We start from the raw sequence: 27,996 nt of genomic DNA on the forward strand, positions 1-27,996 counted from the left end.
GGCTCCCACGAATGGGGAAGAGAGCAGAGAGCGCTGGCCCCTGATGGGGTAGAGCGATGCTGACAATCAAGCAGCGGCGGGTGGCTCCTCCCTTAAGATGAAGGGGAGAGTTGGTCCCTAATTGGGGCAGAGCGTTACTGACAGAAATGGGCGATACCTGCGGCGGAAACTGGTCCTGTGCGGTGAGCAATGTGGACAAGTATAGACTTGTATGTCTCTTTTCCTCCGAGCACAAATCTAAAAACAGAGAATTGCGCGACTTGGGAAGTGTGTCAAGTGTACACCACTGTAAAAAGCATAGAGTACATTTTTTGGATCTGTCTAAAAGGTTATTCCACTTGCCAGCGTCAATGAAGAAGTCTCGCATGTGCCTGACCGGTCAGCAGTTGGGGCTAGGAGCAACATCTAATCTCTGCTGAGCCCGAGTTGTTATTGTTACTACTATTTTTGTTATTACTATCATTATCATATAATTATTGTTATCATTATAATTATCTATACACAAGAGGACTCCATCATAGAATAATGATAATAAACTAGCCTGCTAAGTGATAAGTCAAACATGCCTATATATACATATCTTTATTTGTGAAACATACATATCAACAATTATAAACAAAACTATTTCCCAGCGTAAAAAGAAGGTAAACATAGAAAATGCACAATCACCGTGCTCCTGGTCATCCAAATAAACAGCAAACCCATCTATAACCTCCATGAGGTACCTCTTCAATGAACTTAATTACAACAATGACACCAATTAGGTATTCTCGCTAGCATGCTACTTGGTTCAAGTAGAGACAAATTCGGTTACGATCTTTTGTTTTTCAAGTTTCCAAATATCAAAATGCTTTTGTGTCAGAGTAACAAGCTAAGTGACGAACATGGAGAAGTTAAGCCTATACTATACGAATGTTTGACACATTGTTGAGGTGTTCTTACGGAAATCTAGAATGTTGTAACCGAAATATTTTCTAGTTAGATGAAATAGAAAAACCGCCATCTTTAAGGATTACCTCGCTTCCTTCCAGTATGGGTCAACGCGTGACAAATAAGGTTAAATTCCACTGTGCGTACCCACATGTTGTTTGAGACGATTCTTTCTTGAGAAAGCTCCGTCGCACAGATCGCACTGGAAAGGCTTCTCTCCAGTGTGGGTCATCGTGTGATTCTTAAGAGAACTCTTAAGTGAGAAAGCTGCATTGCAAAGGTCACACTTGAAGGGCTTCTCTCCAGAGTGGGTCACTACGTGTTGTTTGAGATAACTCATCCGTGAGAAAGCTTTATCACAAAGGTCACACTTGAAGGGCTTCTCTCCAGAGTGGGTCACTACGTGTCCTTTGAGAGTACTCATCTGTGAGAAAGCTTTATCACAAAGGTCACACTTGAAAGGCTTCTCTCCCGTGTGGGTCATGATGTGATATTTGAGGATACTCTTTCCCGAGAAAGCTGCATCGCAAAGATCACACTTGAAAGGCTTTTCTCCAGTGTGGGTCATCATGTGATACTTGAGATCACCCTTTCTTGAGAAAGCTGCATCGCACAGGTCACACTTGAAAGGCTTCTCTCCAGTGTGGGTCACTATGTGTTGTTTGAGATAACTCATCCGTGAGAAAGCTTTATCACAAAGGTCACACTTGAAGGGCTTCTCTCCAGAGTGGGTCACTACGTGTCCTTTGAGAGTACTCATCTGTGAGAAAGCTTTATCACAAAGGTCACACTTGAAAGGCTTCTCTCCCGTGTGGGTCATGATGTGATATTTGAGGATACTCTTTCCCGAGAAAGCTGCATCGCAAAGATCACACTTGAAAGGCTTTTCTCCAGTGTGGGTCATCATGTGATACTTGAGATCACCCTTTCTTGAGAAAGCTGCATCGCACAGGTCACACTTGAAAGGCTTCTCTCCAGTGTGGGTCACTATGTGTTGTTTGAGATAACTCATCCGTGAGAAAGCTTTATCACAAAGGTCACACTTGAAGGGCTTCTCTCCAGAGTGGGTCACTACGTGTTGTTTGAGATGACCCTTTAGTGAGAAAGCTTTATCACAAAGGTCACACTTGAAAGGCTTCTCTCCCGTGTGGGTCATGATGTGATATTTGAGGATACTCTTTCCCGAGAAAGCTGCATCGCAAAGGTCACACTTGAAAGGCTTTTCTCCAGTGTGGGTCATCATGTGATATTTGAGACTACTCGTTCCTGAGAAAGCTGCATCGCACAGGTCACACTTGAAAGGCTTTTCTCCAGTGTGGGTCATCATGTGAGATTTGAGATTACTCGTTCCTGAGAAAGCTGCATCGCAAAGGTCACATTGGAAAGGTTTCTCTCCTGTGTGGGTCATCACGTGACGTTTGAGAGCACTCTTTCCTGAGAAAGCTGTATCGCAAAGGTCACATTTGAAGGGCTTCTCTCCAGAGTGGGTCACTACGTGTCGTTTGAGAGTACCCATCTGTGAGAAAGCTTTATCACAAAGGTCACACTTGAAGGGCTTCTCTCCAGAGTGGGTCATCATGTGAGATTTGAGGTTCTTCTTTTGTGAGAAAACTGCATCGCACAGGTCACACTTGAAGGGCTTCTCTCCAGTGTGGGTCATCATGTGAGATTTGAGATCACCCTTTTGTGAGAAAGCTTTGTCACAAAGGTCACACTTGAAGGGCTTCTCTCCAGAGTGGTTCACTACGTGTTGTTTGAGATAACTCATCCGTGAGAAAGCTTTATCACAAAGGTCACACTTGAAGGGCTTCTCTCCAGAGTGGGTCACAACGTGTCGTTTGAGATTACTCATACGTGAGAAAGCTTTATCACAAAGGTCACACTTGAAAGGGTTCTCCCCTGTGTGGGACATCATGTGGTATCTGAGAGAACGTTTTGTGGAAAAAGCTGCGTCGCACAGGTCACACTTGAAAGGCTTCTCTCCTGGGTGGGCCCTGATGTGACATTTGAGATCACCCTTCTTTTGTGAGAAAGTTGCTTCACAAATGTCACATTAGAAAGGCTTCTCTCCTCTGTTTGTCATGGTGTGATATTTGAAATTACACTTTTTTGAGAGAGCTGCATCACACTGGTCACATTGGACAGGCTATTCTCCATTGTGGGTCATTGTGTGAGATTTGAGACTACATTTTTGTATGAAAGCTGCAATGCAGGGGTCACACTTGAAAGGCTTTTCTCTAGCGTGGGTCATCATGTGTTGATTGAGATCATACCTTTGTGCGAAAGCTGCATCACACAGGTCACATTTGAAAGTCTTGTATTCTCCAGTGTGGGACGTCACTTGTTATTCAAGAACACTAATTCATGAGAAATCTGCATCAGGCAAGATACTGGAAAAGTTTCTCTCCAGTGTGAATCATATCATGATATTAAAGACAACTCATGAGACAGGTAAGTCACAGACGCCACACAGGATTCTCTTTGTTATATGACAAATTGAAGGAATCTTTGGATACCCTTTTCCAATGAAATGATGATATTTACCCTCGACCTGAAAGAAAAAATATATCATAAGTTTGACATCTAATTTTTTAAGGAACACAAGCATATACAATTACAGCAGGGCATTAACCAAAATACAGTAGGGGAAGGGGACAAACAACTCGTATCATAGAAGAAATTTAAAGGAATAAGAAATAGAAGGTTGAGCAAATAACACTGATGTTGTTGAATAAATACTACAAAGAGATAGAGGACACGAGAAAGGTATTGGTGTATAATGTGTGATACAATAACATAGAAATAAGTAATCTATGTCAAATTTTCATTTAGGATCACTACACAGGCGGCACCGATCCCCAAGAGGAGCTACAACTGCCTTGGGGAGTACCACAATCCTTTTTCTCAACATGCAATGTTATGTTTTTTCTGCACCAGGGTGATTTTCAGGCAATCACCCCTCTTCTTCTACTTTTAGCCAGAGATGTAGAGAGCAATCCTGGGCCCACCACAAAATACACATACCCAACATGCTCTAAACCCATTTTTGCAGTGAACCCCCCATCCCCCAACATCAGGGTTGGAGGGGTATTGGGTGCATGTTATTGTGGCAAAGTAGCATGCAGTTGATACTTTAGGGTCTATATGGGCTACCCCTACGGACCAGAGCCACACATCATTCTGTCTGTCTGTGATAGAGGAAAACTTTGTTCATAGGGAAATGATGACACTTTTATACTAGGACTGTCCCTCAGTTATGCTGCCCCCCCCCACCCCTTGTTACTGTCCTGTACCATTTTTCTAAATATTCATTTCCTTTTTTTTTTGCCTACCCTGGGGTGGGGGAAGAGAATGCTACCACCAAGTCTTTCCACTTAAGTCGTAAAAGGCGACAAAAAATGGGACAGGGGATAGGATTAGGAGTCCTACTACCTGTAACCCCAATAGGGGACATTCCTAAAAAAAAGTAAAGGTATAAGAGCGTCTGATAGTTTTCCAACCAATACCCTAAGGTTTGGGTCTTTTAATGTGCGTGGATTTAGTACAGATGAGAGTAAAAGAGAAGAGATAGGCTGTATGTTTGTGAGAAGATGGATGTGCTGGCTTTGAGTGAAACTAAAATGAAAGGGAGGGGTGAGTGTGAGTTTGGGAGTGTACCTGGGAGGTACTCAGGTGTGAAGAGTGGACGAGAGAGAGAAGGGTGGCTATACTAGTTAGTGAAGAGATAAGAAAGCGTGTTGTGGAGTGGAAAGAGGTTTCATCAAGGTTGATGTGGATGAAGGTGAAGCTGGGAAGGGAGATGTAGGTTTTTGTAAGTGTGTATGGGCCTGGTAGTGAGAAGAGCATAGAGGAAAGGGAGGCTTTTTGGGTAGATATAAATGAGTGCATAGAGGGATTAGGAAGAAATGTCAATGTAGTTGTATTGGGAGACCTTAATGCTAGGGTAGGAAATGAACCAATAGACAGAGTGATTGGGAAGTATGGAGTTCCAGGTAAAAATTGTAGTGGAGAATTGATGGTGATGTGTCTTGAAAGAGAGTTGATAGCAAATACAGTGTTTAGGAAGAAAGTCAAGCATAAGTACACATGGGAGAGGGTGGTGGATGGAAGGGTGGCAGATAGAGCATTAATGGACTGTATAGTGGTGACCAGGAGTGTGGTAGAAAGAGTTAAGGATGTTCATGTCCTTTGGGGAGAGAGTGGGGGAATATCAGATCATTTTCTGATGGAAGGTAAATTGAGAGTGGAGAATAGGTGGAGAAAGAGGAAAAGGGCAGAAGGTAGGGAGGTACTTGGAGTGAACTGCTTAAATGAGAAAAAAGGAGAAGGAGTATAAGAAAAAGCTGAGAGAGGAGTGGGAGGGAGTGAGGGATAGAGTAGAACTAGGAGTGGAGGAGGAATGGGGATGGTTCAAGGAGGGAGTCATAAGGTGTGCAAAGATGGTGTGTGGAACAAGGAAGGCGGGAGGAAATAGAAGGAAGGGTAGTGAGTGGTGGGATGAGGAAGCAAAGAAGGGTGTAGAAGAGAAGAAATAGGCATTCATAGATTGGCTACAAATTAGGACGAGGGAATCGTATGAGAGGTACAAAGTAAAGAGAAGGGAAGTTAAGCATAAGATAAAGGAAGCAAAGAGGAGAGATGTGAAATGGGGTAAGAGTATGACAGAAAATTTTGAAAGTAATAAAAAGATGTTTTGGAAGGAAATTAAAAGAGGAAGAGGAGGCAAATCAAGTAGAGAAAAGGTAAAAGGTGCAGATGGAGAGATGATAATGGAAGAGAAGGCAGTGAGAGGAAGGTGGGCAGAGTATTTTAGGGAGTTGCTAAATGTGAAGGATAGGGAGGGAAAGGTAGTTGCAGTGGGAAGCGCTAAAAAAATGAGTGACGAGTGAGGAAAATAGGGAAGGATGAAGTGAAAGCAGCTGTTAAAATGATGATAGCAGGTAAGGCACCTGGGTTGGATGGATGCCATGCAGAATGTCTGAAGAAAGGAGGTACAGTTATGGTAGAGTGGCTGGTGAGTTTATTCAATGATTGTTTAAGAGAGTGTAGAGTGCTGGAGGACTGGAGGAGTGCCTGTATAGTTCTGCTTTATAAGGGAAAGGGGGACAAGTGTGAGTGTAGTAGTTTCAGAAGGATCAGCTTGTTGAGTGTGGTTGGGAAGGCTTATGGGAGGATCTTGATTGAGAGGATTAGGAGAGGAACAGAGGGAGTAGTTGGTGAGGAAAAGTGTGGTTTTAGGACAGGTAGGGGATGTGTAGATCAGATTTTTGTGGTAAGACAGATATGTGAGGAAGATATAGGAAAAGGTAAGGATGTTTTTTGGGCTTTTATGGATCTGGAAAAGGCTTATGACAGGGTAGACAAGAAGGCACTGCAGATATATGGTATAGGAGGAAAGCTGTTAAGAGCAGTCAAGAGTATTTATGATAGTAGAGCTTGTGTTAGGATTAGAAATGGAGAGAGTGAGTGGTTTGAGGTAAAGGTGGGACTTCGTCAGGGATGCGTTATGTTGCCCTGGCTATTCAATGTTTACATGGATGGGGTGGTGCGAGAGGTGAATGCAAGGGTTGTGGGTCAGGGGTTGGAGATGGTTAAACAAAATGGAGAAAAGTGGGAGGTGAGCCAGTTGCTGTTTGCTGATGACACTGCACTTATGGCAGGATCAGAGGGATTGAGGAAGTTAGTGACAGAGTTTGAGAAGGTGTGTAAAAGAAGGAAGCGGATGATAAATGTGGGCAAAAGTAAGGTGATGAGATGTACAAGGGGAGAGTGACAGCAGGCTGGAAGTGAGCATTAAGGGTTAGAGACTGGAAGAAGTGGGTAGTTTTAGATACTTGGGTGCAAATGTGGCAGGAAAGGGAGGAGTGGGGGTGGAGGTAGAATGTAGATTGAGAGAAGCAAGTAAATGCCTTGGTGGATTGAAAAGTGTAATGAGAAATAGACATCTGGGAATGGATGCTAAGAGGAGGTTATATGAAGGAGTGATTGTGCCAACAGCACTGTACAGGGCAGAAACATGGAACATGAGAGAGGAAGAGAGAAGGAGTTTGAATGTGTCTGAGAAGTATGATAGGGTTTACTAGGCTAGAGTGAGAAATGAGGTGAGGAGGAGAACAGGGGTGGAAAGGGAGCTGGGAGATAGGGTTGATGAAACAGTATTAGGATGGTTTCGACACATAGCAAGAATGAGTGAAGAAAGATTAGTAAAAAAAAGTGTGGAAGGCAGAGGTGGAATGAATGAATATGAAAGGGCGTCCTAGGATGAGATGGATGGATGGGGTGAAAGGGGCATCAGGAAAGAGAGGAATGTCTGTGGAGGAAGGACGGGAGAGACAGAAGATAGGGGTGAATGGAGAAGGGTTGTGTATGGATGATGCTGTGATGCATGAGGGGGAGTAGTTGGGGGATGTGGGGTGAGGGAGAAGAATTTTGATGCAGCCCTGTCTTCTCCCTTTCTGCATGAGGGGATGGAGAGGGGGATGCTGAATTTATGAAGGGGCCTTGCTGTGGATGTGCTGTGTCTTGCGACACTGCTTCTGACCCAGGGCAGTGGACAGGATGCAGGGATTATCCGTCATCTGGGAGGTGCCAAGATGAGAGGGAGGGTGGAGGGGAGGGGAATATATAGGAAATGGAATGGGTGGGAGTGGTGTCTATGCATTTTTCTTTTTGGCTACCCCCCATGTAAGGGGGAAAAAGCCTTTGGTATATGTATGATGTACCACCAGAAGCTTATAGATAAATATACAAATTGTTGGTTTTTTCATACCTCTGTGTGAGAAGTAAATTACTTGTAATCAATGTATCCTAACCTGTCTCTACCTACACTTAGGATATGTTGGATTCACCGCTCCCTTCCATCAAATACTACAATGAGGCGAACAATTGGGATTATTCTTATTCAGTAAAAACATCCAGTACAAAAGAGTTCTAAGTAACTTGTGTGAATCTATGTGCCTTGTAGCAGTCTTACACATAAATCAACACAATATTTAAGTTTCTAGGTTATGGGGTACTATACTATTTCAAGGACATTCTGATACAAAGTATATTACTTGCTAATATTTTAGAAGTATGATGAAAATATACAAATATATAGAGGCATTAACCAGAGTACAGCAAGTTTAGGGAACAAGCAATTTGCACCAAAGAAGCTTAAAAGAAGACAAAGAAAATGGATGATTGAAAAAATATTAAAATGATATGACAGAGAGACTAGAAAAAACCCAGAGGCTGGTAAAGTGAAAATTAACAGAGAATTAGGAAGTCACTTCTTTCAATCTACATTCTACCTACGCTTACCGGTCAAAACGTCCCCAGGTCACAACGTCCTTGGGTCAAAATGCCCCCTGGTCAGTACCGGTCGGTAATTCGTGAGACCGCTAATGAGATATTACACGCCTGATCTCAAACGGTACAGAGTATGTACATGACTTTGTATGTGTACACAACATTGAAGACACTTGGTCATTCATTCACGGTTGTAGTCTCCTTAATTATAGATTAGATATGGTTTATCAATTATTTTCATTGTGAACAGACAAGTACGTTGCAGAACGGGGACGTTTTGGTACTTGACCTGGGGACATTTTGGTACTACCACACTGAGAATGTTTTAACCCGGGGGCATTTGGACTCCACTCCTCCCTGCCACACTCACACCCAAGTTTGATGATAATGATGATAAAATTAGATGATGAAGGATACAATAACAATAATAATAAGAGAGAAATCTTGGTCATATTTTTCCAGAGGTCTACACCCGCCCAACGATCAATGATGTCAGATATCAACATTTGTGTGATCCTTGCTAACCTTTTACTGACTCATTTGTCTGGGAACACTTCCCCTTTCCTACACACAGACCTGAAAATAAAACAAAAAATATGTCTATCATCCTTGAGTGAAAAGAAAAAAAAAAAAAAAATAATAATAATAATAATCCCAACATATACCTAGGTTAGGTTACACTCACCACTCACACCCCACCTCAGCTTCATCAACAACTAAAATAAGGCACACGGTGGGAATAGCTTGTTGAGTTATTGTTATTCGGGCCCTTAATTAAAATGAACTACTAATAAATTGTCGTGAAAACTGGTTGGAACTAATATAAACCCAGACAACATCAACTAATGAACCTGGTATTTTTTTTTTAGAAGTGCACACCTACGTGATATAGCATTAAAAAATAAATATCAATTTTGTAAATTATGATACATCAATACATATTCTTTATCCTACGACTACACTAACCAAAAGCATAGTCGAAAAAAAAAATTAAAGGGTGCACTCATGTCCATGCAAAAGCAATCATTGTTTTTGCGTGGACATGAGTGTACCCTTTAACTTTAAATGAGGCATTGTTACAATGCCTCATTACCACACAATAATAATAACATGTACAAGATTGACGAGTGTCTATAATAACTCTTACTTGTTACCTTCACGACAGTTGTGCTTGCAGTTCGTATGCCATTGTTTGTATCCAATTAATACTATGTAACTTGTAGACAGGGCTGCCAGAATTCCGTGTTTTGACTATCCGTACTTTGCTCTGATTGGTCAAGTTGTCGTACCACTCAGTGCATAGTTAAGAACTATGACGCCATGCCATTTTCTTTGTCAGTTTGCATGGGTAACTAAAGGAAATATTGGATATCTTAAATGCAGAGGAATTAACATTATTGTTTGCGGTGTTGTGTATAATTATATATTTGATAGTTTCGTGGATATGCAATAGAAGTAGTTCAATATCTCATAACGCATTTGAATGAGAACATTGTAATTCTACCCCAAAATTAACCACACAAGTTTATAACAAAAGGAATTGACCATACAAGTTTATAACAATGAAAAAAAAAAAAATCTACACGTTTTTAAGGATCTTCTCAGAATGTTTCGCTCAGTGTTTATATAAACACAATTGTCAAAGATAATCGTCTTTTATATATTTTCAAAACGACGTGTTTAATATTTTTCTAAAAATGTTTCGTTCAGTGTTAATATGAACTCAACTATCAAAATTCACCATCTTTTCCATATTGAAAAAAAATTCTGCATTTGTTTAAGGATTTTCTCGGAATGTTTCGCTCAATGTTAATAATAATAAAAAATCTCTCCATGTGTTTATGAGAACACAATTGTCAAAATTCATCGTCCTGTCTGTTAAAAAAAAAAAAAAAATTCTCTACGCGTTTTTAGGAATTTTCTCAGAATGTTTCGCTCAGTGTTTATATAAACACAATTGTCAAAAATAATCGTCTTTTCTATATTTTCAAAACGTTTTTCTCTACACGTGTTTAATAGTTTTCTAAAAATGTTTCGTTCAGTGTTAATATGAACTCAAATATCAAAATTCACCGTCTTTTCCATATCGAAAAAAATCTCTACATGTGTTTAAGGATTTTCTCGTTTAGTGTTGATATGAACACAATTGTCAAAATTCATCGTCTTCTGTCTCTACATGTGTTGAGGGAATTTCTCAAAATGTTTCGCTCAGTTTTAATATGAACAAAAATGTCAAAATTAATCGTATTTTCTTTATTTTTAACACTTTTTCTCTACACTTGTTTGAATATTTCCACAGAATGTTTCGTTCAGTTTTAATGTGAACAGAATTGTCAAAATTCATTGTATTTTCTATATTTAAAAAATCTCCCCACGTGTTAGTATGACCACAATTGCCAAAATTCATCGTCTTGTTAAGAAAAAAAAAAAAATCTCTACACGCGTCTAAAGATTTTCTCAGAATGTTTCGCTCAGTTGCCTAGTGTGAGCATGGAAATCACCTGGTGTGAAGGAGGAAATCGACAGTATTTTTGCCTAGTGTGAGGATGGAAATCGACGGTAGTTTTGCCTAGTGTGAAGATGGAAATCGACGGTAGTTTTGCCTTGTGTGAAGATGGAAATCGACGGTGTTTTTGCCTAGTGTGAAGATGAAAATCGACGGCAGTTTTGTCTGGTGTGAAGATGAAAATCGACGGTATTTTTCCCTAGTGTGAAGATGGAAATCGACGGCAGTTTTGCCTGGTGTGAAGATGAAAATCGACGGTATTTTTCCCTAGTGTGAAGATGGAAATCGACGGTAGTTTTGCCTAGTGTGAAGATGGAAATCGACGGTAGTTTTGCCTAGTGTGAAGATGGAAATCGACGGTAGTTTTGCCTAGTGTGAAGATGGAAATCGACGGTATTTTTGCCTAATGTGAACATGGAAATCGACGGTATTTTTGCCTGGTGTGAGCATGGAAATCGACGGCAGTTTTGCCTAGTGTGAAGGAAGAAATCGACGGCAATTTGGCTAGAGTGAAGATGAAAATCGACGGTAGTTTTGCCTGGTGTGAAGGAAGAAATCGACGGTGGTTTTGCCCAGTGTGTAGATGAAAATCGACGGCATTTTTGCCAAGTATGAAGACGGAAACCGACGGTAGTTTTGCCTAGTGTGAAGATGGAAATCGACGGTATTTTTGCCTCGTGTGAAGGAGGAAGACGTCGTGAAAGGGAAATCAAGATGTCATGGAATCAGGGAGCGAAACGCCTTACAATCTGAGAAAGCCCTTAAACACGGGTGGAGAAAAATGTTTTAAGAATATAGAAAAGACGATGAATTTTGACAATTGTCTTCATATTAAAACTGAGCGAAACATTCTGAGAAAATCATATAGAGAAACGTTTTGAAAATATAGAACATAATTTTGAAAATTGTGTTCATATTAACACTGAACAAAATATTCTAAGAAAACTCTTAAACACGTGGAGAGAAAATTGTTTTAACAATATAAAAAAAACGATAAATTTTGACAATTGCATAATACACTGAGCGAAACATTCTGACAAAATCCTTTAGAACGTGTAAACTTTTTTTTAATATAGAAAAGACGATGAATTTTGACAATTGTGTTCATATTGACGATTCAATTTTTGTTTATAATAAAACTGAGCAAAACATTCTGAGAAAATCTCTCAACTCATGTAGAGACAAATGTTTTAGAAACAGAAAAGACGATGATTTTTTACATACATGAACACTGAACGAAACATTCTGAAACTAACATGTAGAGATGTTTTTATAAAGAAAAGACGATGAATTTTGATATTTGAGTTCATATTGACACTGAACGAAACATTCTGAGAAAACTATTAAACGCGTAGAAAAAATGTTTTAGATATATAGAAAAGACGATTATTTTTGACATTCATGTTTATATCAACAGTGAGCGAAACATTCTGAGAAAATCCTCAAACAGAATTTTTTCATATAGACAAGACGATGAATTTTGACAATTGTGTTTATATTAACACAGAACGAAGCATTCTGTGAAAACTATATTTTTATAGTAAATACGATAAATTTTGACAATTGTGTTCACACTAACACTGAACGAAACATTCTGAGAAAATCCTTTAACACGCACAGAAAAAATATAGACAATACGATGAATTTTGATACTTGTGTTCATATTAACACTGAGCGAAACATTCTGAGAAAAATACACGTGGAGAAAAATGTTTTAGAAATATAGAAAAGACGATTATTTTTGACATGTTTACATCAACTCTGAGCGAAACATTCTGAGAAAATCTTTAGACACGTGTAGAGAATTTTTTCTAATATAGACAAGACGATGAATTTTGACAATTATGGTCATACTAACACTGAACGAAACATTCTGAGAAAAATCTTAAACACGTGGAGATTTTTTTAAATACGATGAATTTTGACAATTGTGTTCACATCAACACTGAACGAAACATTCTGGGAAAATCCTTAAGCACGTATAGAAAAAATAAAAATGTAGAAAAGACGATGAATTTTGACAATTGTGTTCATATCAACACTGAGCGAAACATTCTGAGAAAATCCTTAAGCACGTGTGGAGAAAAAGTTCTAGAAATAAAAAGACTATTCATTTTGACATTTTGGTTCACATTAAAACTAAGCGAAACATTGAGAAAATCCCTCAACACGTGTAGAGACAAATGTTTTAGAAATACAGAAAAGACGATGGATTTTGACAATTGTGTTCATATCAACACTGAACGAAACATTCTGAGAAAATCCTTAAACATATGTAGTTTTTTTTAATATAGAAAAGACGATGAATTTTGATATTTGAGTTCATATTAACACTGACGAAACATTTTTAGAAAACTATTAAACACGTGTAGAATTTTTTTCTTTGAATATAGAAAAGACGATTATTCTGACAATTGTGTTTATATTAACACTGAGCGAAACATTCTGAGAAAGTCCTTAAACACGCGTAAAGATTTTTTTAACATAGACAAGACGATGAATTTTGACAATTGTGTTCATATTAACACTGAACGAAACATTCTGAGAAAACTCTTAAACACGTGGAGAGATTTTTCTTAAATATAGAAAATACGATGAATTTTGACAATTGTGTTCACATTAATATTGAACGAAACATTCTGAAAAATCCTTAAACACGCATAGAAAAAATAGAGAAAATACGATGAATTTTGACAATTGTGTTCATATCAACACAGAACGAAATAATCTGAGAAAACTTTTAAGCACGTGTAGAGAAAAATGTTTTAAGAATGAAAGTCTCACCGAGATACCCCATTTCTTGAAGAACTCGGGCAATCCTTCACTGGCCAGATTCGTTCCGCCGTCCGTCGACATTTCCGGTGGGACTCCTCAGCGGGTAAAGTGCCTCCTCCGCAATTACGTCTTGATCCGAGGTGCCTTTGGAAAAGTGGGCCAGCTCCAGCCAGCCTGTCAGCGTACGCCATGTACATGTGTCCCTGGTGCTGGGACATGTCTGCTAATGTACATTGCAACGGGTATTCAGGGGGTGGGGGAGGTTACGATGCGTGTTTCAGCCGGTAAGGACGGGCCGTATGATTCGCACTCCTCACAAGACAGCCTGTGATGCCGCCGGAGCGGAGGTCGCCCTCTATCCGTGGCCAGTAGACCACCTGCCTGGCCCGGCCCTGCGGATCATGGAGTCGACGCCCTGGTGGCCCGCGTGCAGGTTAGCTGCTGCTGCTGCTGCTGCTCGTTGGCGGAGAGCTTCGGGAATGACGAGGCGGATGCATCCCTCCCTGGTCGAACGTGCGTGTCACGATGTCAGTCGCGACGGCCACCCTGCCTCTCCCTCCCTAACCCCAAAGAAGGGGCGAAGACAAGCCGCTTCTTGTGATTTATCAGGGTGCCAGTCGCCAACGATGACCACCTTCGCTAGTAGCATCTGTGATGCATGAAAGAAATCAGACCAGAGCACTGTCTGATTGCAATCGCGCAACACCATTTGCTCAATTGCATCCAGAGCCGCGTCCGGGGTGAGGGCGTTCCATTCCAGTACCGTGTATTTCGCACCCATCCAGCGAGCGAGCGTTGCCAAGCCGGAGTGCAGTGTAGTCTCACATGGGACACTGCGTCGTGCGTGCGGGTTGAATCTACAGAGGGATAACCATGGATCTCCTCCAGGTCCTGAATGACGCCGCTGGATCCATTTTTCACCTCGCACTTCTCCGGAGTAGCCGCAGGGGGTGGGACCCTGGTGGCTGGCTGGCTGGCAAGCCATGGCCACAGGCGAACAGCCAAGCCAAGGACTGAATGGCTTCCGATGATTGTCCGAGCCCGCGGGTGGTGGTGGTGGTGGCCCTGGGTGATTGAGAGGGCGTGTAGGTGGGGCAGCGTGGCAAGGGCATCCTGGAGGTCGTAGAGCGAACGTCTTATCCTGTGATCACTGTGCCATGTTTGAGGTGAATGAAACGCAGTTGTACTTCGGCATACATTGTTCTTACTTGCTTGCATGCATGCATGCAGGTACATATCGGCAGCGCTCGGCTGCCTAGACTATCGTACATCCTATACCCGCCCACCCCCCAAATTGGGCTCGCCCAAAATGGCTTGACAAAGAAACTGGAAAAGAATATGCATATATATTCCTAAAAAGAGACAGGCTTTTAAGAAATATAAGTGCTCGGGTGCACCTAATGACTAGCAAAGTTATGTCAATAAAAAACGAAAACGACAATATGAAATGAATATCGCTGATAAATCCAAAAAGAATCTCAAAGAATTTTAGTTACAATAGAAATAAAAGGTTATTAGGAATCACATTGGCCCACTATTATCTGCTGACGGTCAACTTGAATATTCAAATGAAGGAATGTGTGATATTTCAAACAACTATTTCAGCTCAGTATTCGTAAAGAAAACGCCTCAAAGTCAACTCCAAATTGAAATCTGTGAAAAGTCTAGGATGAACTTACTACGGTAAATATAACAAAAGAAAAATTTAAATATGTACAGAAAAATTCAAAGTTGATAAAACACCAGGGTCTAATGGCTGGCATCCAAGAATCTTAACCCATTAAACTCCAATGACAATATTCTTGTCATTTGGTCAAATAAAACAAAATCGTAAAACACCAAAATGTTTGATCAAACAGCACCAGAAAAATATGACGTCAGTCCTCCTCGCTTCGCTCGCGAGCGAAGCGAGGAGGACTGACGTCATATTTTTCTGGTCTTTGATTTTGGTCTGTGCAGACCACAAATCTCCTCTACATACACAGACACATTCAGACTTGTCTGCGCATACATGGTTTGTGCAGACAAGTCTGAGTAAAAGTCTGAGCGTGTGTAGGGCCCTTAAGAGATAAGACAGTGCTGGCCTTTGATGGGGGTAAGAGCAATGTTCCGTTCAACTGAATTTTTTCCTGTGCCATCAATATCCACATCAAAATGCAGGTCATCACTTCTACTTTTAGTAATAAATCCAAATTCTTTTCCACATTTTTGGTTGTATGTAGTCTTTTTTTCAGCCTCTCTTTGAGGGCCTTACATAACGCCGCTTAAATAAAGCAAGAAATAAAGTCAACCCTTTCGGCAGAGTCAGAGTCAAACAGGAGGTGGCTCCCACGAATGGGGAAGAGAGCAGAGAGCGCTGGCCCCTGATGGGGTAGAGCGATGCTGACAATCAAGCAGCGGCGGGTGGCTCCTCCCTTAAGATGAAGGGGAGAGTTGGTCCCTAATTGGGGCAGAGCGTTACTGACAGAAATGGGCGATACCTGCGGCGGAAACTGGTCCTGTGCGGTGAGCAATGTGGACAAGTATAGACTTGTATGTCTCTTTTCCTCCGAGCACAAATCTAAAAACAGAGAATTGCGCGACTTGGGAAGTGTGTCAAGTGTACACCACTGTAAAAAGCATAGAGTACATTTTTTGGATCTGTCTAAAAGGTTATTCCACTTGCCAACATCAATGAAGTCTTGCATGTGCTGGACCGGTCAGCAGTTGGGGCTAGGAGCAACATCTAATCTCTGCTGAGCCTGAATTGTTATTGTTACTACTATTTTTGTTATTACTATCATTATCATATCATTATTGTTATCATTATAATTATCTATACACAAGAGGACTCCATCATAAAATAATGATAATAAACTAGCCTGCTAAGTGATAAGTCAAACATGCCTATATATACATATCTTTATTTGTGAAACATACATATCAACAATTATAAACAAAACTATTTTCCAGCGTAAAAAGAAGGCAAGCGTAGAAAATGCACAATCACCGTGCTCCTGGTCATCCAAACAAACAGCAAACCCATCTATGACCTCCATGAGGTACCTCTTCCATGAACTTAATTACAACAAAGACACCAATTAGGTATTCTCGCTAGCATGCTACTTGGTTCAAGTAGAGACAAATTCGGTTACGATCTTTTGTTTTTCAAGTTTCCAAATATCAAAATGCTTTTGTGTCAGAGTAACAAGCTAAGTGACGAACATGGAGAAGTTAAGCCTATACTATACGAATGTTTGACACATTGTTGAGGTGCTCTTACGGAAATCTAGAATGTTGTAACCGAAATATTTTCTAGTTAGATGAAATAGAAAAACCGCCATCTTTAAGGATTACCTCGCTTCCTTCCAGTATGGGTCAACGCGTGACAAATAAGGTTAATTTCCACTGTGCGTACCCACATGTTGTTTGAGACGATTCTTTCTTGAGAAAGCTGCATGGCAAAGGTCACACTTGAAAGGCTTCTCTCCAGTGTGGGTCATCATGTGATTCCTAAGAGTACTCTTAAGTGAGAAAGCTGCATTGCAAATGTCACACTTGAAGGGCTTCTCTCCAGAGTGGGTCACTACGTGTTGTTTGAGAGTACCCATCCGTGAGAAAGCTTTATCACAAAGGTCACACTTGAAAGGCTTCTCTCCAGTGTGGGTCATCATGTGATTTTTGAGATGACCCTTTTGTGAGAAAGCTGCATCGCACTGGTCACATTGGAAAGCTTTCTCTCCTGTGTGGGTCATCACGTGAACCTTAAGAGCACTCTTAAGTGAGAAAGCTGCATCGCAAAGGTCACACTTCAAAGGCTTCTCTCCAGTGTGGTTCCTTATGTGATATTTGAGACTACCCTTTCTTGAGAAAGCTGCATCGCACAGGTCACATTGGAAAGGTTTCTCTCCTGTGTGGGTCATCATGTGAGATTTGAGGTTCTTTCGGGAGAAAGCTGCATCGCACAGGTCGCACTTGAAAGGCTTCTCTCCAGTGTGGGTCATCATGTGATTCTTAAGAGTACTCTTAAGTGAGAAAGCTGCATTGCAAAGGTCACACTTGAAGGGCTTCTCTCCAGAGTGGTTCACTACGTGTTGTTTGAGATAACTCATCCGTGAGAAAGCTTTATCACAAAGGTCACACTTGAAGGGCTTCTCTCCAGAGTGGGTCACAACATGTCGTTTGAGATGACCCATCTGTGAGAAAGCTTTATCACAAAGGTCACACTTGAAAGGCTTCTCTCCCGTGTGGGTCATGATGTGATATTTGAGGATACTCTTTCCCGAGAAAGCTGCATCGCAAAGGTCACACTTGAAAGGCTTTTCTCCAGTGTGGGTCATCATGTGATATTTGAGATAATTTTTTCTTGAGAAAGCTGCATCGCACAGGTCACACTTGAAAGGCTTCTCCCCAGTGTGGGTCACTATGTGTCGTTTGAGAGTACCCATCCGTGAGAAAGCTTTATCACAAAGGTCACACTTGAAGGGCTTCTCTCCAGAGTGGGTCACAACGTGTCCTTTGAGATGACCCATACGTGAGAAAGCTTTATCACAAAGGTCACACTTGAAAGGGTTCTCCCCTGTGTGGGACATCATGTGGTATCTGAGAGAACGTTTTGTGGAAAAAGCTGCATCGCACAGGTCACACTTGAAAGGCTTCTCTCCTGGGTGGGCCCTGATGTGACATTTGAGATCACCCTTCTTTTGTCAGAAAGTTGCTTCACAAATGTCACATTAGAAAGGCTTCTCTCCTCTGTCTGTCATGGTGTGATATTTGAAATTACACTTTTTTGAGAAAGCTGCATCACACTGGTCACATTGGACAGGCTATTCTCCATTGTGGGTCATTGTGTGAGATTTGAGACTACATTTTTGTATGAAAGCTGCAATGCAGGGGTCACACTTGAAAGGCTTTTCTCTAGCGTGGGTCATCATGTGTTGTTTGAGATCATACCTTTGTGCGAAAGCTGCATCACACAGGTCACATTTGAAAGTTTTGTCTTTTCCAGTGTGGGACGTCACTTGTTATTCAAGAACACTAATTCATGAGAAATCTGCATCAGGCAAGATACTGGAAAAGATTCTCTCCAGTGTGAATCATATCGTGATATTAAAGACAACTCATGAGACAGGTAAGTCACAGACGCCACACGGGATTCTCTTTGTTACATGACAAATTGAAGGAATCTTTGGATAGCCTTTTCCAATGAAATGATGATATTCACCCTCGACCTGTAAGAAAATACATCATAAGTTTGACATATAACTTTTTAAGGAACACAAGCATATACAATTACAGTGGGGCATTAACCAAAATACAGTAGGGGGAAGGGACAAACAACTCGTATCATAGAAGAAATTTAAAGGAATAAGAAAGAAATAGAAGGTAGAACAAATAACACTGACGTTGTTGAATAAATATTACAAAGAGATAGAGGACACGAGAAAGGTATTGGTGTATAATGTGTGATACAATAACATAGAAATAAGTAATCTTTGTCAAATTTTCATTTAGGATCAGTACACATACAAACAACAACAACAACAAAGAACGATGTCATAAATCAACATTTGAGATTCATGAGAATCTGCTATTCATTTTTACGGCATTTTTTTTTTTCCTATTGCAGTGAACCCCCCATCCCCTAAAATCAGGTTTGGAGGGGTATTGGGTGCATGTTATTGTGGCAAAGTAGCATGCAGTAGATACTTTAGGGTCTATATGGGGTGCCTCTATGGACCAGAGTCCCACATCATTTTGTCTGTGATAGAGGAAAACTCTGTTCATGGGGGAAATGATGACACTTTTATACTACGACTGTCCCTCCATTATGCTGCCCCCAACGCTTTGTCACTGTCCTGTACCATTTTTCTGAATATTAATTTCCTTTTTTCGCCTACCCTCTGGTGGGGGAAGAGAATGCTACCACCAAGTCTTTCCACTTGAGTCGTAAAAGACAACAAAAAATGGGACGGGGGAAGGGAGTAGGAGTCCTACTACTTGTAGCCCCAAAAGGGGACATTCCTAAAAAAAGTAAAGGCATAAGAGGGTCTGGGAGTTTTACAACCAGTACCCTAAGGTTTGGGTCTTTTAATGTGCATGGATGTGGTACAGATGAAAATAAAAGAGAAGAGATAGGCAGTATGTTTGTGAGAAGAAAGATGGATGTGCTGGCTTTGAGTAAAATTAAAATGAAAGGAGGGGCGAGTGTGAGTTTGGGAGTGTAGCTGGGAGGTACTCAGGAGTGAAGAGGGGACAAGAGAGAGAAGGGGTGGCTATACTAGCAAGTGAAGAGATAAGTAAGCGTGTAGTGGAGTGGAAGGAGGTTTCATCAAGGTTGATGTGGATGAAGGTGAAGCTGGGAAGGGAGATGTAGGTTTTTGTAAGTGCATATGGGCCTGGTGGTGAGAAGAGCATAGAGGAAAGGGAGGCTTTTTGGGTAGATATAAATGAATGCATAGAGGGATTAGGAAGAAATGTCAATGTAGTTTGTATTGGGAGACCTTAATCCTATGGTAGGAAATAAACCAATAGACAGAGTGATTAGGAAGTATGGAGTTCCAGGTAAAAATTGTAGTGGAGAGTTGATGGTGGAGATGTGTCTTGAAAGAGAGTTGATGATAGCAAATACAGTGTTTAGGAAGAAAGTCAAGCATAAGTACACATGGGAGAGGATGGTGGATGGAAGGTTGACAGATAGAGCATTAATGGACTATATAGTGGTGACCAGGAGTGTGGTAGGAAGAGTTAAGGATGTACATGTCCTGAGGGGAGAGAGTGGGGGAATATCAGATCATTTTCTGGTGGAAGGTAAATTGAGAGTGGAGAATAGGTGGAGGAAGAAGAAAAGGACAGAAGGTAGGGAGGTACTTAGAGTGAACTGCTTAAATGAGAAAGAAAAGAAGAAGGAGTATAAGAAGAAGCTGAGAGAGGAAGGGGAGGGAGTAAAGGATAGAGTAGAACTAGGAGTGGAGGAGGAATGGGGATGGTTCAAGGAGGGAGTCACAAGGTGTGCAAAGATGGTGTGTGGAACAAGGAAGGGTAGTGAGTGATGGGATGAGGAAGCAAAGAAGGGTGTAGAAGAGAAGAAACAGGCATTCATAGATTGGCTACAAATTAGGACGAGGGAATCGTATGAGAGGTACAAAGTAAAGAGAAGGGAAGTTAAGCATAAGATAAAGAAAGCAAAGAGGAGAGCAGATGTGAAATGGGGTAAGAGTAAGACAGAAAATTTTGAAAGCTGTTTTGGAAGGAAATTAAAAGAGGAAGAGGAGGCGAATCAAGTAGAGAGGAAAAGGTAAAAGGTGCAGATGGAGAGATGATAATGGAAGAGAAGGCAGTGAGAGGAAGGTGGGCAGAGTATTTTAGGGAGTTGCTAAATGTGAAGGATAGGGAGGGAAGGGTAGTTGCAGTGGGAAGCACTAAGAAAATGAGAGTGATGAGTGAGGAAAATGAAGGAGAAATAGGGAAGGATGAAGTGAAAGCAGCTGTTAAGATGATGAGAGCAGGTAGGGCACCTGAGTTGGATGGATGCTATACAGAATGTCTGAAGAAAGGAGGTACAGTTATGGTGGACTGGCAGGTGAGGTTATTTGATGTTTGTTTAGGAGAGGGTAGAGTGCCGGAGGACTGGAGGAGTGCCTGTATCGTTCTGCTTTACAAGGGATATGGGGACAAGTGTGAGTGTAGCAATTTCAGAGGGATCAGCTTGTTGAGTGTAGTTGGGAAGGCATATGGGAGGGTCTTGATTGAGAGGATTAGGAGAGGAACAGAGGGAGTAATTGGTGAGGAACAGTGTGGGTTAAGCAGGGGGTAAATATATATATATTTTTTTCCCAGAGCCATTTTTCATTTTTTTTTTTTAAATTTCACCAGAGCCATTTTTTTTATTACCAGAGCCATTTTTGATACTTCCAGAGCCATGTTTTTGCAGGTTAGAGTACCACCACTGCCCCGATCCACTTCAAGCCAATCTAGGTTCCTCGAGTTTATAGTAGATTCATGCTTTACTGGTTTTCGTTTTCCTTGGCCCTTGCCCGTAGAGTTTGAATTAGGCTTTGCTGGTCCAGAAGCAGTTCCTGCCATCAAAATACTCTCCCTCGCTTTGGAAAAGACTGAATCTGAGGGCAAACCATCTTCACTCGCTTCACTAGAAATCGCTCCATGATGTACGATCATCGAAAGTTTGGCATGGACGTGATGTACGAACCTAGCTACCGTAAACCTAAGCTAGCTAATGAATCATTTTTCATTTTTGTATCTTTTGTTCTCCCTCCAAAGATTCATAATTATGAACTGAATATATAATTATCAAATGTTCATATTCATACTTAAATGTATTTACTTTCAATTACTAACCAAACATTTGATTTTATTTTGTTTTCTCATAAATATGCAAACGAGGATATAAATGGGATTTCCCAGTTTCCCTCCTAGGCCTTGAGTGAGTTTGTATATGTAAAGTGTACGCATGCATGCAGTGATGTGGTATTGGGTATGGTGCATTGTACATGTAGTCACCGCATTGATTGGGCAGCTAGTTGCATGCAACCAATGAACTTCCCTGCATACAGGTACCATGTAATTCGCAACTAGCGACATTATGTAGTAAGATAGTCATGTAGAGTCTAGTCAACATGTACTAGTATATGCGCGCATACAGCTGATATGAAGCTAGGCTAGGTAAGCCATTGAACTCTAGCAGCTATACTGCGTACACATACGTACATACATCAACAAATTAAAGTTGATTGATGCGTTGCATTTATGATATCGATTGATAATGCAATGATTGATCATGGGTAAGTTGTGTTTGCTCTGATCCTTTCGTCAATGGTGATGGGATTCAGGGATTGCCAAATGATGGATAATGCATGAAAAAGGTTGAATCTTGCTGCGGGAGCGATTTTTTTTTTTTTTTTGTGGGGGATCGCTCCTGCTATTGGATTTGCGAAAGCGACATTGAAATTTTCCCAAGCAAAATCGCATGTCGCTCCCATGTATCTTTTTCGCTGGGGTTAAGGACAGGTAGGGGTTGTGTAGATCATATTTTTGTGGTAAGACAGATATGTGAGAAAGCAATAGGAAAAGGTAAGGATGTTTTTTTGGGATTTTATGGATCTGGAAAAGGCTTCTGACAGGGTAGACAGGAAGGTACTGTGGGAGGTACTGCAGATATATGGGATAGGAGGAAAGCTGTTAAGAGTAGTCAAGAGTTTTTACGACAGTAGTAGAGCTTGTGTTAGGATTAGAAATGGAGCGAGTGAATGGTTTGAGGTATTGGTGGGATTTCCTCAGGGATGTGTTATGTCGTCCTGGTTGTTCAATCTTTACATGGATGAGGTGGTGCGAGAGGTGAATGCAAGGGTAGTGGCTCAGGGGTTGGAGATGATTAAAGAAAATGGAGAAAAGTGGGAGGTGAGCCAGTTGTTTGCTGACAACACTGTGCTTGTAGCAGGAGCAGAGGAGGGATTGAGGAAGTTAGTGACAGAGTTTGAAAAGGTGTGTGAAAGAAGGAAGCTGAAGATAAATGTGGGCAAAAGTAAGGTGATGAGATGTACAAAGGGAGAGAGTGACAGCAGGCTGGAAGTGAGAATTAAGGATGAAAGACTGGAAGAAGTGGATAGTTTTAGATACCTGGGAGCAAATGTGGAAGGAAAGGGAGGAGTGGGGGTGGAGGTAGAATGTAGAATGAGAAGCGAGTAAATGCCTTGGTGGATTAAAAAGTATAATGAGATATAGACATCTGGGAATGGATGCTAAGAGGAGGTTATATGAAGGAGTGATTGTGCCAACAGCACTGTACAGAGCAGAAACATGGAACATAAGAGAGGAAGAGAGAAGGAGCTTGAATGTGTTTGAGATGAAATGTCTGAGAAGTATGATAGGGGTTACTAGGCTAGATAGAGTGAGAAATGAGGTGGTGAGGAGAACAGGGGTGGAAAGGAAGCTGGGAGGTAGGGTTGATGAAAGAGTATTAGGATGGTTTGGACACATGGAAAGAATGAGTGAAGAAAGATTAGTAAAAGAAGTGTGGAAGGCAGAGGTGGAAGGAGTGAATATGAAAGGGCATCCTAGGATGAGAAGGATGGATGGGGTGAAAGGGGCATTACAAAAGAGAAGAATGTCTGTGGAGGAAGGATGGGAGAGGATAGAAGATAGGGGTGAATGGAGAAGGGTTGTGTGTGGATGATGCTGTGATGCATGAGGGGGAGTGGGTGGGGGATGGGGGGTGAGTAAGTATGTATGAGAAAAAATTTGACGCAGCCCGAAGGGATTTCTCCCCGTCTTCTCCTTTTCTGCATGAGGGGACGGAGAGAGGGGGTTGCCGAATTTATGAAGCAGCCTTGCTGTGGATGTGCTGTGTCTTGCGACACTGCTTCTGATCCAGGGCAGTGGACAGGATGCAGGGATGACCCGTCATCCAGGAGGTGCCAAGATGAGAGGGAGGGTGGAGGGGAGTGGAATATATAGGAAATGGAATGGGTGGGAGTGGTTTCTATGCATTTTTCTTTTTGGCTACCCTCCATGTAAGGGGGAAAAAGCCTTTGTTATATGTATGTATGTACCACCAGAAGCTTATAGATAAAAATACAAATTGTTGATTTTTTCATATCTCTGTGTGAGAAGTAAATTACTTGTAATCAATGTATCCTAACCTGTCTCTACCTACACTTAGGTTATGTTGGATTCACCGCTCCCTTCCATCAAATACTAAAACGAGGCAAACAATTGGGATTATTCTTATTCAGTAAAAACATTCAGTACAAATGAGTTCTAAGTAACTTGTGTGAATCTATGTGCCTTGCAGCAATCTTACGCATAAATCAACAAAATATTTATGTTTTTAGGTTATGGGGTACTATACTATTTCGAGAACATTTTGATACAAAGTATATTACTTGCTAATATTTTAGAAGTATGATGAAAATATACAAATATATAGAGGCATTAACCAGAGTACAGCAAGTTTAGAGAACAAACAATTTGCACCAAAGAAGCTTAAAGGAAGAAGAAAATGGATGGTTGAAAAAATGATGAAATTATATAACATAGAAACTAGAAAAAACAGAGACTGGTAAAGTGAAAATTAACAGAGAATTAAGAAGTCACTTACTTCTCTCAATCTACATTCTACCTCCAATTCCACTCCTCCCTTTCCCACCACACTTGCACCCAAGTATGAGAATAATAATAATAAAATTAGATGATGAAGGATACAATGACACAGATAACTGGAAATGAGAAATATTGGTAATATTTTCACAGAGGTGTACACCCACTCAACTATCAATGATATCAGAAATCAATGTTTGTTTGATCTTTGTTAACCCTTTATTGGTCTCCATTTGTCAGGGAACACCTCCCCTCCCCTACACACGTAGGGGAGGGGACGTGTTCGCTGACAAATGGAGACCTGTGGGTCAAATTTGGCTTTGACCATGGGCGCAACACAGCAATAGAAAATTGATTATTAATTTTGTAAATTATAATGTATCTACGTAATATGCAATTTTGTGAGCGGAAATAAAAAACAAAAAAGATGCTAAAACAGATTTCGTAAGTAATGAAGTTGTGTCGGAGGAATGGTACGCCATGTTTGTTATGATAGATGCCGATGTCAAAGAAATGAAAGGATGATAAATTCATATAACCTGTGTTTAATAAATCATTACCTGCAAATTAAATATCATCCGGCTCATCCTCGTCATCATGAGAGACATTGGCAGCCTTTTCAACCACTCTCTCAGCTTGCAGCTTGAAGGAATGCATGTATCTCTGCTCCATAACATTCCTTCAAGAAAATGTACCTGGCGAAGTACTGTCGGTAGATCCGAGGGCATCAACTGACAGACGACAAGATGGCGTCCAGATCCTATGCTACCGACCTTGTTCATTAGCATTTTTGCTTGTAGCAAGGTATTTTTTATTTTCAGTTCTGCCCAAAAATTGCATATTACATTGATACATTTTAATTTACAAAAATCATAAATTTTCTATTGCTATATTGCACCCATGGTCAAAACGAAAAAAATACTGACCTGTGTCACAGGCCTGAAAATAAAACAAAAAATGTGTTTATCATCTTTGAGTGAAAAAAAAAAGAATAATAATAATAATCCCTACATATATCTAGGTTAGGTTACACTCATCCCCTCCCCCCACCTCGGTTTCATCATCGACTAAAATAAGGCACACGGTGGGAATAGCTTGTTGTGTTATGGTTATTCGGGCACTTGAAATGAATTACAAATAAACTGTCATGAAAACTGGTTGGAACTAACATCAACCCAGACGATATCAACTCATGAACTGATAAAGAAATTACCCTGGTATTTATTTTAGAAGTGCACACCTACATGATATAGCAATTAAATAATAATTTTGTAAAATATAATAATACATCAATAAATACATGTACCCGATTATTCAGCCTATATATTTTTTCTTTATCCTAGGAGTACGCTAACCAAAAGCAAAGTCGAAAAATGTTAAAGGGTGCACTCATGTGCACGCAAAGAAAAAAAAAAAGCCTCATTACCACACAATAAATATATGTACAAAATTGATGAGTGTCCATAATAACACTTACTTGTTACCTGCACGACGGTTGTGCTTGCATTTCCTATGCCACTTGTTTGTATCGAATACTATGTAGACTTGTAGAGTGAATTTCTGAAATTGGATTTTTGTTTCGAGGAAGACGAAGTGGCAGCCCCGTAAGAAGATTGTAAACAAAAAGTGTACATAACAAACTCTGCACAATTAGCCATTTGTAATTCTCAAAATAATTTTTGTTAAATATTGTCGACAATTTTGCCTTATCTAAACATGTATAATGAGGAGAGGAAATATAACATTTTGCAAAATATACAAAATATACTTAGAAGTATTGATTTGTCAACTATATAATTTAATGAAGGCGATTTTTCAAGCGCACTGTGTATGTTACATACAACATGCATTCGTATAGCATAAATAGAGAGCTGAAAGAATGTTGTATTAATGTTTACTCTTCAGAGAAGAACATAATGTCACAACTTTGGCGTTGTGACACACTGCCTAGAGCTTTCCATTTTCCGTCGTCTTCAGCCCCGTCGGCTATTACATTTCCTTTGCTGGAAGTCTTAAGGCCTCCAGTAACTACTTCTTAGTATTTGTGTTCACCCTTCTCCCCAGCAAACGTTGTGAAAGATTAGCGCTAATTGGATGCAGTGACCCAAAATCGAAATCATCACTGGCATTATAATGTTAAAATTGAAATATCTCAACTTCTCATGTAATTTAACTAATTCACCACATTACATTTTGTATCCTTGTACTTTGTGATTATGATTGATACATTGTACTTATGTACTACCATTTGATCGTATTTCTCATTGTTTTGGTTGGAGGGTCCGCTGCGTTACCAACCAGCCCCGACCTGAGCACTTGCCATTTCTCGTCTAAAAACATGGAAAGCATTTTTATAAATTCTCTGGCGGTCATATCTCAGATACTGATAATTTGAGGATAAGAAAGTGATACTGAGTAATTTCAGTATTATGTGAACATCATAGTGTAATTTTAAAGCTTACCATACATACAGATGGTTTTCTTTAAAGTTTACATTTTCTTTCACCTCTCACTCTCCCCCTCTCTGAATTTCCTATGACGTCACGGAGTAGGTGCGCGGAGGGGGGGGGGTGCTCAACGTACCTTATAGAATTCGTTTTACCTTGGTTAGGACCATGTGTCCTTTTCTCGTAACTAGTGCCTACCTCACAAGACTATTACAATTGCCTCAACTTCTGCCCAGACGCTGCGTCGCATTCCTTTAGCAATTTTCAACGATTGGAAAAGTGCCCGCCGAAAAACAGCGAACTGTGTCTATAACTTGGTGGCAGTAGGCACGCGGCACTCCTATAGAAGACGTCCCCTGAGGACCTCACCACCTCGTCAGTGAACAAATACCCACGAACATGAACCATTTATTCCCGTCGTTGGTCATCGCCAATCGTGTTTCGGTGACTAGTGTTTCGTGTGTCCCAGAACTTACAGAAAGAAGAAAACGTGCTTCGTGACGTCCCCCGATATCAGAATCTACGAGTTCAGTCGGGGATCATTGCCAACCCCATTCCAGTGAGTCAATGCGTTGAACTTACGTATTCAGGAAAATTGACTTGTAGAGTGTGACGAAGCAAGGAGAGATTGACGAAATCATGGAAATGAAATCGTTGGGTTCGATTCCCCTCCCCCACACGCGTTCGGTGCTGTCGACTAAGGACAGACTTGGTTCCCGCCGCCCCTATGTGACGCATGGCTCAACGAATATCGAGAGCATCCTGTTCAACTGAGGGCATCCACTCATTTGAAGACATCACCAGTCAGTGCAGCACAATCACAGGAGAGAACGAAGGAATAATTAGAGGCATCTTATTGTTTTAGCTAGGTCTTAGAGCGCGTAGGGCTAGCCAGGTAGGAAGTCTCGAACCAAATACGTATGTTGTATCTTGCCCAGTTAGTTGATAAGTCAA

General features: G+C 40.8%; 2 protein-coding genes across 5 annotated transcripts; both read right to left on the minus strand.

Annotated features, from left to right (window-relative positions):
• Window positions 1-608: 608 nt before the first annotated feature.
• LOC143031607 (uncharacterized) lies at window positions 609-27,994 on the minus strand. Of its 4 annotated transcripts, XM_076195684.1 has the most exons (3): window positions 9,375-9,556; window positions 8,746-8,796; window positions 609-3,481 (listed from the first exon to the last, which is right to left on the minus strand). In XM_076195684.1, the coding sequence occupies exon 3, from the start codon at window positions 2,843-2,845 to the stop codon at window positions 1,058-1,060; it is 1,788 nt and encodes a 595-aa protein (XP_076051799.1). In that variant the 5' UTR covers window positions 2,846-3,481; window positions 8,746-8,796; window positions 9,375-9,556; the 3' UTR covers window positions 609-1,057. The 4 variants fall into 4 exon arrangements, with proteins under 4 accessions (XP_076051799.1, XP_076051801.1, XP_076051802.1 ...); XM_076195686.1 differs by lacking the exons at window positions 8,746-8,796; window positions 9,375-9,556 and adding an exon at window positions 26,073-27,994; XM_076195687.1 differs by lacking the exon at window positions 8,746-8,796 and having other exon boundaries at window positions 9,368-9,559.
• LOC143031608 (uncharacterized) lies at window positions 16,401-25,555 on the minus strand. Its single transcript, XM_076195688.1, has 2 exons — window positions 25,156-25,555; window positions 16,401-18,711 (listed from the first exon to the last, which is right to left on the minus strand). Exon 2 carries the CDS (start codon window positions 18,073-18,075, stop codon window positions 16,879-16,881), a length of 1,197 nt encoding a protein of 398 aa, XP_076051803.1. The 5' UTR covers window positions 18,076-18,711; window positions 25,156-25,555; the 3' UTR covers window positions 16,401-16,878.
• Window positions 27,995-27,996: the final 2 nt, after the last annotated feature.

This window comes from Oratosquilla oratoria, chromosome 12, assembly GCF_046742065.1.
Source record: "Oratosquilla oratoria isolate Oo_2021 chromosome 12, ASM4674206v1, whole genome shotgun sequence".
Taxonomy (NCBI): domain Eukaryota; kingdom Metazoa; phylum Arthropoda; class Malacostraca; order Stomatopoda; family Squillidae; genus Oratosquilla; species Oratosquilla oratoria.